General features: G+C 39.6%; 1 protein-coding gene across 1 annotated transcript; it reads right to left on the minus strand.

Annotated features, from left to right (window-relative positions):
• Positions 1-175: 175 nt before the first annotated feature.
• LOC128864854 (receptor-type tyrosine-protein phosphatase-like N) lies at positions 176-10438 on the minus strand (the record flags this gene model as incomplete). Its single annotated transcript, XM_054104612.1, has 9 exons — positions 176-3786; positions 3997-4163; positions 4238-4435; positions 5723-5944; positions 6022-6589; positions 6662-6745; positions 6848-8245; positions 8400-8457; positions 10378-10438. Coding segments are annotated over 9 exons (3327 nt in total), but the record flags the coding sequence as incomplete, so codon positions are not given.
• Between the last annotated feature and the right edge of the window lie 242 nt (positions 10439-10680).

Below are 10680 nucleotides of genomic sequence, written 5' to 3' on the forward strand. Positions count from 1 at the left end.
TAGTAATCATGTGAGACAGTGCAATTGATTTCTAGTTTGCATGTTTTTAAAGATTGCAATTTTTATTTTGAATATTTTATATTTCATTATTTTATTGATTTATTGATTTAAATTTTTTATTGTTTGTTATTATTTTTTTTTTATATTACTTATTCATTCAATAAAATTTGGCGAATTCACTTTCAAAATTTGTGCGCCTCCATTTTTATTAGTGTTTGATTTTTTTTAGGAGTTTTTTTTTTTGTTATGCCTCATGTGATTTTTTTTCGCCATTATAAAAGCTTGTGCTCTTTTTATTTCCATTTCAAAATAACAAATTTGCAAAATTCTACAATTTTTAGCTGCCCTCGTAGAAAAGTTAAGTAAAATTGTATCATTTCGAAATTTTGCAAATAATGGAATTTTGAAGTGCGCAAAAAGGCGTTAAGATATACCAAATAAATTTTGTATGTATTGTGTTTTATATGTATGTGTACCTACACGCGTATGTATATATATTTTTTGAAATAATGCACATCAACACATAAATAATGTATACATGAATTTAAGAGTTTTAAGCGTGCTGCACATACCTATGACAAATGATGAGTGAATAAGAGAATTACGAAAGCTTGTGGCGATGAGTGAAAGCGCAAATTTTGTGTGTGAAAGCTTGTACTCATTAGTGGCAGCTCACACTTGCGTGTGAAAGCTTACATGTGTAGTTATGTTAAAGTTAAGTGTAAGCTTTCTTTTTGTTACTGAAAGCAACTGATTGATTGCATGTGAAAGCTTTCAGTTTCACTTTCGCTTTCACTTTCACTTTCGAGTTCAAATTTTAATCTGCATATGAAAGTTTGCACCTGTGAGCAAAAGTTCAGCATTGTTGAGTGAAAGCTGAAATTTCTTAGCGAAAAGCCACTTTTTTTTTAGTGAAAGCTCACTTTTCTTAGTGAAAGCCCATTCTTATGAGTAAAAACTCACGGCTCTAACTGAGGGCTCGTTCACTCTTTGAGGTGAAAGCTCACTGTTATTAGTGGAAGCTAACTTCTCTAAGTGAAAGCTCCTTTTTAGGAGTGAAAGCTTGCCTTGCGTAATAATCAACTTGTGTTTAATTTTTTTTGTTGCGAAAATTCTCATTTGCGTAGCTTTCACTTTCATATAATTATGAACTTTGTGCTCTGAAAAATTTACTACTTTCAAAATGATTTCTTTCGTATTCTTGTGTGCTGTCAAGCTTGCATTACATCAAAATTTAAGTAGTTACGTAGGTTAAAGCTCACTCTTCTTAGCGAATGTTCGCTCTTCTGAGTGAAAGCTCTTTTTTATGCGTGAAAGCCTGCCTTGCATAATAATCAAATTTTGTTTCTTTGTTTTTCTTCCGAAAATTGTCATTTGCTTAGCTTTCACTCTCACATCATTATGAACTTTGTGTTTTGAAAAATTTACCACTCTTAAAGTGTATTCTTTCGTATTCTTTTGTGGTGTCAAGTTTACATTACATCAAAATTTAAGTAGTTATGTAGGTAAAATATGTACATATATACACACAAATAGATCAAGTAGAAATCAACCAAAGTAAATTTTTAAATATTAATTTGACTTACTTTTGGTTTTTGTTTAGCTTGGAACGCATCTGATGTGGTATTTTTAAATATGCATAGTATATAAGTACATAATGTGGGATTTCTTTTTCAATTAATGTAAATATATAATATATATTTATGTATATATATGCATAGGTATATATGTATTTAAATGTCATTACTTAGCGTTTGTAAATATGTATGCTTATGTTTGATAGTACGCATTTAATACATTGTAAATATATGATTTTGCACATAAATTTGCGAAGTTGATTTATTTGATTATTTATCTTTAGGTACACATTACACTGATATATATGGATATATGGTATATGTATTTATCGTATGTATGTATAGTCGTAGGTAATTTGTTTGGTAAGACATTCAAACATATATAAGTATGTATGTTTATATATTTTAAAATATTTTGCACATCACAATCAAATTTGCCATAATTTAAAACTAACACAAATAGTTGTTGTAGGAACATTCAAAAAACATAAATATGTATATCTATAAAAGTTTCCTTTAAAATGTTCATTTGATTAACATTTGCTACCAAGAAGTGTTAGGTGGAGGTGTCGTGGTTGTGGTGGTGGTGGTAGCAGAATGCGCTGAGCTTTCAAAGCTGCTATTATTGTTTTTGCATATAATTTATCAATTTTTTACTGCTGTTTGCTGGCTTGTGGGGCGAATGAAAAAATTGTAATTCAAACCATTTTTACGGCCTATATGTATGCTTCGTTTTTTGCATTTCATGTTTTTTTGTAATTTTTCAATCGAAGCATCTCTTCAAATATTGTATATGTATGTATACGGATAGTTGTGTATTTATTGTTGTTGTACATGTATACGCGGTTATTTCAAATAGATTTCAATGCACATCGATAATACTTTCTTTACTTACTTGCATAATAGCATATTTAGTTGTGGTATATAATTAATTCATGTCTTTTTTCACTTGAAATAAACATTTAATACGATAATTTTCCATTTTCCATTTTTTTTCAAATATATTCTTATGTTTTCGCTTAAGTTGCATAAATAATTGTTTGTCTTTGCATGCTGCCTAAAACTACATATATTTTGGTTGTGTGTGTTGTTCTGATTTGCTTGTCGCGCATGCGCAATTTACTTTTATAAGACGCACCGCTTCAATGGGCTGGATTGGTTTGATATATTGAAGCGACGACGCGTTAATGGAAAAGCAAAATGCAACGCATGCGCGCCCCACTGAACGAAGTCAAGTGCCAAAAGTGATTGTGTGAATTGGCATTTCAATATTTTTATGCGTAGTATGCAAAAAGCATAGCAATGCAATGAAAATTACACGTTTTTAATGTAATTAAATTCTCTATGCTAGTTTTGAAAAATATTTTTGTAACTGAAAACTTTTTAAATTTTTTTTTAAATTTTGTCCTTAAATAAAATTAAGCCTGCTTCTTGCCTCCCAAATTTAGCCTGTTTCGAACTCGCCAACTTACTACGTGCCTTGAAATAATATTTTTTAAACTTGTTTAAGTTTTTGTTAAGTTTAACTTTTTAAAAAAGTTAGTTAAAAAAATCGTTTGAATAACTGACAAAAAAAAAACCAACCGCTCTCGCGCGCTTAGTTTATGCGCGCGTTCAACACTACACCGCCGCCTTCGCTTACTTTTTCTTCACCGCCACCGCTGCCGTTGCACTCTTCGTCGGCGTCGCAGTCGCTGCTGTTGGTGCGGTTTTCGACTCCTTTACCTCCGTTTTGCCTCGCTCTTTCTCACTCTTCTCACTTCCCTTTTGTTGCTGCTCCTTTTCTTTTGTGCCTGCCGTTGCCGACGCAGCTGCCGCCGCCGTGGTTGATTTGGCAGAAGATTTGGATGTTGTTGGTACCACCTCCTCACTGCCCGCTTCCTCCTCTTTTAAGGTGCCTGTTGTTGTTTCTTTTGCCTCCAGTTCGCGCTTTTCATTCGATTGATTTGCTGGCAGCGCCTTCAAAATTGCATGGACCTCTTCGGCCACAGCCATTAGCACGAATTCGAATTGTTGCCGCGTGGCCACTAATCCGGCGCGTTGATCGCGTAAATGTTCCAACGTGGCGGCGATATCGATTTCACGTGCGCCCTTATTCATGCGTCCCAGCACAAGATCGAGCAGTATGTAGGCACCGGTGCGGCCAGCACCAGCGCTACCGTGCACCACAATCGGGCAGGAGCGGCCGCGATAGGACTTGTTCACTTTCCTGAAATTAAAAATTTGAAATGGTGGGAAATATAAGGGACTCTTCAGCGCTTGCTTGCCTCACTACTATTACTTTCCCCAATCTCTAACTCTATTTTTCCTATCTTTTCCCTTTTTTCCTTTCTCTTTTCAGTTCATATTCAATTGCCTACTCTTTGATTTTTTTGATTCTTTCTTTTTCTTCTTTCACTAATTGAAAGCTTTCTCTTACCTTCGGAAGTCCAGCAATGCTTTAGCTTGCGTTGGCACGCCCCCCTGTGGCCAGGAGAGGAAGTGGAATTGTGTTACTGTGCGCGTCTCGCTGGTACGCAAATTCTTCAGATAGAAGGAGCGTACGAGGTAGTCATCACACCATATATGCTCGCTCACCAAGTGAACCTTAAAATTGTAAATAAATGGCATAGAAATAAAACAAAGTCTGCCTTGGCTGCATCTGAACTGTCAGCACTCACTTCATAGATGTGATAAACCTCGGCGCCCTCTTCAGGCCAGTAGCGTGCGCACGCGATCTCTCCGTTTTCCTGCAGGCGACACAGTGATACAATGACGACAGCGCCTTGTTCCCAAATCATTTGCCAGAAGTGTGCCAGAGTCGTCGGTAGTGGTCCTTGAGCGGCGACGTAAGCTGGTGCGCGTGGATCATGGTCGGTCTGGAAATGAAGGAGAAAGAGAGTGTGTGAGTAGAAGCTGAATGAATAGCATAAGAAAATTATATATTATTATTGGGATTACGGTGACGAAAAATATTTATAGCGCATTTTGCGGATTTCCTTAAGGCATTAGTAGACAATTTAAAAAATTCCATTATTTATGGATAGAGAATATATTTATATGGCTGCCTCGTCTAGTCTCGAAGCTCCGCCTACATGTAACTCAGTTTTTCGGCGCTAACTGAGGAATGGTTTGGCCTGGATTAATAAGTATAAAATGACGCACCACAACGAAAAGTATGTGATTCGCGCATTCAAGAACGGCAGATTGACATCGCCAATGCAGCTGATAACATCTAATGTAAATATTAGTTTCGCATTGATCAGATATTCTTAATGCGCCAAGTCTTGGAACAGACCCAAGAAAGGAGAATCGGCACACACTATCCTTCTGTCTTCTATCCTCAAAACTAGTACGACAATGCAAAATAACGCTGCTCAATACCAGCAGTGCCGTCAGAATGGGAAAGGGCCTATCCGAGCCGTTTGATCCCAAACAAGCAGTCGGCACACTCGCGGGACGGCGCCCATGTCACTGTTGATAGTTATGATTTCGAGGTTGTAAGTGACTTCGTTTATTTAGCAACCAGCATTAACACCAATAACAATGTTCGCCTTGAAATCCAACGGAGAGTCTCTCTTGCCAACAAGTGCTACTTTGGACTAAGTAGGCAATTGAGTAGTAAAGTTCTCTCCCAACGAACAAAACTAACACTCCGTGAGGGCATGGAGCTTGGACGATGTCAATATCCAATGCGGTGTCACTTGGAGTGTTCGAGAGAAAGATTTTTGAACTTTTGCACGTTGGCGACGGCAAGCACAATGAGCTATATGAGTTTTATGACGAAATAGACATAGCGCAGGGAGTAAAGATCCAGTTGCTTCGTTGTTTGGGTCAAGTCTTCCGAATGGATATAAACGCTCCGGCACAGAAAGTATTCGATGCGGTAACAGCTGGGGGAGGAAAATGAAGTCCTCCTCTGTGTTCAAAAGATCAGGCATCAGATCAGGCCAATTGCTCTTATGACGTAAGTAATGGAGTGTATAAGATAGGATGACTGAATACTCAGTAAGCTGTAGGTCGAAAGAGTTATATAAGTCTTCTCTCCGTAAAACTCGCTACTTCTATGGAAATTTTAATACCCCCATTCCGTGCAGGGGTTTTGTGTAAATAGACAAACAAACTAATTCAAGGTGTGACTCTAAAAAAGGTCTATTATTGCTTACAATTGTCGATGCATTGATGTAATCCAAACCCTCAGCGTTGGCCAAGTGATTGAGCACGACTCGTGAGTGATCATAAGGTAGCGGAGCACCTGGTCGATTCAAATTAGTGCATTGCGGTTGTTGTGCTGCATCGCGTGCACTCGGTTCGGCTTCATAACGGCACAATGCCTCCCATTCTCGCTGCAAACGGCCCTTGTTGCGCAAATGATCCTCCATGTAAGACTAGAACAATAGGGGAAAGAGAAATCAAATGTTAAAATGTGAAAGCTCTACACTCATTTGTTGCTTTCCTAACTCACCAACACCATATGCCCGGTCGAGATATCCATGTTGGTTAGCGCCGGTTCCTCACTCCAAGATGAAGTGCTTGAGCGCGATGATGGTGGCCGATCATTTTCCTTACTCAACGATGTTATACGACCACTAGCTACCGGCTCGGGGGCACTGCCCTTGCCAGCCATGCGTGCACGACACAAATCTTGATAGTCTTTGCTGCAACTCTCTGCGCCACTAATGCCCGACTGGAGTCCACCCAACTTGTCGCGTTTCTTGTCATGTCGCTTAATCAGTATCAGTGTAACAAAGATAACAATCACAGCTGCAGCGCCGGCACCAGCAAACATGTAAGCCATAATGTGTGTCACATCAGGCCCTTGCTCGGCGAGCTCAATGCGTGACGCCGAAACGACATCCGAATCGTCTTTGATCTTATCGCCAACGCCAGCATGGAGCACAGTGAAGCCCAGGCGGCGCAAGATGTTATTCTTTACACCGCGATTGTCGTTAATGATGCGTGCAATATCGGCGGCGGTCTTGTGTTCGGGGTTATTTGAGTCCACCCGGAAAGAGACTTCGTGCGGTTGAACGCTGTTGGGGAGAAATGCAAATATGGTATAGTTTTATGGTAAGTGGACGAGGATGTGGTGTGTTGTGACTTACGTTAAATAGGTAAAGTATCCTTGCATATGTAGTATGTTGGCCAATTCGTTCATGATGCGCACACCGTCACTCCAGCTATCGATACTGAAATAACGAAAAAAAGGTTGGGGGGGGGGGTGTTGAATTGTATGATTAGTTATTATGAAATGTAAGTCTGCTTTATTTCTTCTCTTTTATTTCACTTACGGGTTCTTGACGAACACATGCGCATATTCGGTGTCGACAGTGTGCGGAGCATGATCTTCATCGGAATGATCCTTCAGCACCTTCTTCTTTTTGCTACCCTCCTTACTGCCTTTAATATGCGCTGGTAAAACCTCCTTGTTCCCTGCCTTCACGCCTTCGGTGTCATTCTGCTTTCCCGCTGGCTCTACGGCATTGGGCGGCGGTCCGATCAACGGCCCTGGTTTCTTTACATCCAAACGTTCATGCCGCGTAAACCCGAACATGCTGGCCAGTATTTCACGTGCCTTGGCCTTGCGTACTTCCTCCTCATCCTCGGGCACATATACTAATCCACCTTCCGTAAACACGGGTCGTGGTTTTTGCGCATTACGAGCATAAGTATTCGAGGAGAGCATCGCTTCTTCTTCGAAGGGTGTCAAAGAATTGCGTATGAGACTATCTTCGAAAGCCATTTGTTTGCGTTCGGAGTCACTGGCATAATCATCTGCGTTGTTGCGTTTGTATGTGGGCAAAAACATCGGATCGGATTCATCGATCGCATTTTCACTGAAATCATGATTCACCAAAGGTTCTTGCTCCAAACCTTGCTCGGCGGCCAATTCGCGGAAGAATGAGCGCTGCACTGGCCTGCCTTTAACTCTGCCTGCGTGTTTGCTTGAGGTGCGTTTGAAAGAAGCAAAATGTTCCGGAAAGTATAATTCGTTGGAATCATTCGATAGCTCATCCGGCACATAAACCGGTGGTGGTGCCTTTGCCGCTACTTCACGTTCGCGCTCAACCACCTGTTCAAGTTTTTCAATTGCGCTACTCGGATTACGTTGATACGGCTGCGGATCCGGTTCAGATGCGGCTAACATTTGATAGAGTTCCAAGCGGTTGCGCGCCTCATTCGCTTGTGCTGCCTCAATTTCTGCTGTGCGCTCCATTTGTTCACGTTGTATGCGCGCTCGCTCGTTCTCCAAGAAGGTTTCCAATACATTCGGATCCATTTGGGGTTGATCCTGTGCGTCCAATTTACCGAAATGTGCCAGCTCGAGCGGATCATGACGAAGTTGACGGTCCTGCAACTGCAATTCATGTAGAATAGTGTTGAGACTGTTGCCTTCCTTAACCGGCTGCTGTTTTTTCAGTGGCGGATAGAAATACCGTTCGTCAACATAATCCTCTTCGGGTGGAGTGAAGCGTACGAAAGCCATAGCGCCAGCGGGATCGAAATCGGTTGGCGTGGGTGCCAGGTTGGCGCAAAGGTTCGGGGGTAACTGAGTCTGTTTTTGGAGTGAATAAAGAGTGCCTTGAATGCGACATTGTACGTAGGGATGATCCCAACCAAGTCCGGCGCCCTGCAATTCTTCCAGCATTGTGGCGAGGGTGCGAGATTGTTCCTCCGTGAGAGGTGTTCTGCGAGATCGGAAAGGGGACAACAATTTAATTTTATTTGTTTTTGGAAAGACAGACGACGAGTAATCACATAAAGTGTAAGCAATAAGTGAGAGGGAAGGAGAAATGCTTAAAGAAAGTGAATGAAGAAAAGTAAATGAAAGAAGATGCTTACTTTTCTATATCCTCCACATCGACGCCGGTCGTTGGTATACATTTTCCAAAGATTTTATCTGTTTAAGAGAATTAAATATTAATTAAAAATATGACTAAATATTATTGATAATAAAAACGACGGCTTTTATTATTACTATTATTATGATTATTATAATTGGCGCGCACCCCCTTCTTGGGTGTTTTTCTTCTCCTATTTGTGGTGTGTGCCCTAATATTATTCCACAAATGGAGGCACCTACAGTTTCAAGGCGACTTCGGACAGCAGATACTTTTTATGACGAGCTTTTTCATGACAGAAATATACTCCGATGTTTGCCATTGCCTGCCGAGGGGCGACCGCTATTAGAAAAATGTTTTCCCTTATTTTGGTGTTTCACCGAGATTCGAACCTACGTTCTCTCTGTGAATTCCGAATGGTAGTCACGCACCAGCCCATTCGGCTACGGCGGCCGCATCTAATCTTAATATATCATTATATTAAAAAAAAATTTATAGACTAGCCACTATTTTTGGAACACAAATTTTGGAACAACAAATTAGGCTTGTATTACTCTGTGATTCAGGTCTCATTGCAATGGATTTCTCTAATACTTCCACAGGTCGAACAAAACCCAGTTAATTATAATAAAGAATAATAAGACCTCTAATTGAAGGCTTCTTATGAATTTGAGCACTGCCTCGTGCTGTTTTGTTCCATATTACCAATAGATTCAGAGTCATATCACATGAATATCTGAGTTTTTCTCTAGCGAGAGGTGGATGCGTTCTCAAAAACGACAGGTCCTACTACTAATTCTAGTTTCCTGAAATGATAACGAAGACAAAATAGTCTCGTATACTATCAAATGGGAGTTTGTAGGGTCTGTTTAACGGGACTTAAGAGCCAACTTGACGCTTCTCGAGAAGGAAGCGTTAATTGTTTTGCTATCTCTTAGGGTTTTGGTAAGACCGAAGATAGGTTCTGGTCCACCGAATTTTGATATAGCTCCAAATTTCGCTAGGCAGTCTGCCTGTTCGTTACCGTCGATACCATCATGTGCTGGTATCCAGACCCACAAGACAATGCTTCTTGGTGCCAAAATATTGAGAATGGTGAAGCGGTTTAGCTGAGGCACATAGGGAGTCGAGGCTGTCTGACTAAATACGGATACCCTTCGAAGTATGTAGTAGTTCTTCCTAGCCATCCTCTGCCGCAAATTTCTGTGCTTGAAAAACGAAAACCTTACGCTATTTTAGTATTTATTTAGTTGGCTAATGTGTTGATTATTTTATGTCGCCATTTAATATAAAAAACTTGCCGTTTTATTACTCTAACACAAAAATTAGATTAAAGAGAACTTTTCAGGCATGACCAGAAGGAAAACTCTCTCATTTGTATTATACAAAAAGCTGAATCTAAATATCTAAATCTAATAATACTAAATAGAGCTTTTCTCAGTACCCTTTTTCTGCATAATGTCTCGCAACAGGTACCGTCCACCATTCCCTAGCCACAACACCCAGTATCCTATTCGTTTTTATGGTGGCCACAAAAGGTTCCCACAGAAGGTACAGGATTTGCAGACGGATAAATGTTCATATTCATAGATTTGGAGGTATTTGCTATGAGATCGGCGGCACTTTCCAATAAAATACATACTGGAGCACCATAAAGCGTGATTCTGTGATGTGTATAAGGCAGGAATCAAATCGAAGCGAATTTGAGTTTGGATTCCGTCTGCACTATTACCACACTGAATTATTCTGCTAAAACTCTTAGGATTAAATGAAGCTGGGCAAGTAGATCCTTAAAGCCATTGCCGTGCCCGGGGCAAGCCTTAATAGTTTTAATATGAAATTGTAGCATGCGAATGTCACAAAAAAAGGGAGTGTATTCAAATTCTATTAGATTAATTCTATTTTTTTCTATTGTTTCTATGAAAAAATATCGGTTAATTTATGTATTTTTTTATATTTATATTAAAAATTTAGCTTACCATCAAAACAGACTTCGCTACCCTGAAGGCAAAGCGTCCGCACAAATTGACAGCCTGCAATGAAAAATGAGAGATAAATTAGAAATGAAATGTATTATTTAAAAGCTCTTAGCAAATAAGAAATCGTGAAGTCATTCGATATAAAAGCATAATTTTGATAATGCGTGCGTTCTGCAGCTTCATGTAATTGTAATATATTTTAGCTACCATCCATAATCAATGGGAAAAATTGCAGCTGTTATCATGTGTTAGCCAGTTTTATGCCTCCAAAATAATTTGAGAAAGATATTGATATACACTTGA

Source organism: Anastrepha ludens, chromosome 5 (genome assembly GCF_028408465.1).
Source record: "Anastrepha ludens isolate Willacy chromosome 5, idAnaLude1.1, whole genome shotgun sequence".
NCBI lineage: Eukaryota > Metazoa > Arthropoda > Insecta > Diptera > Tephritidae > Anastrepha > Anastrepha ludens.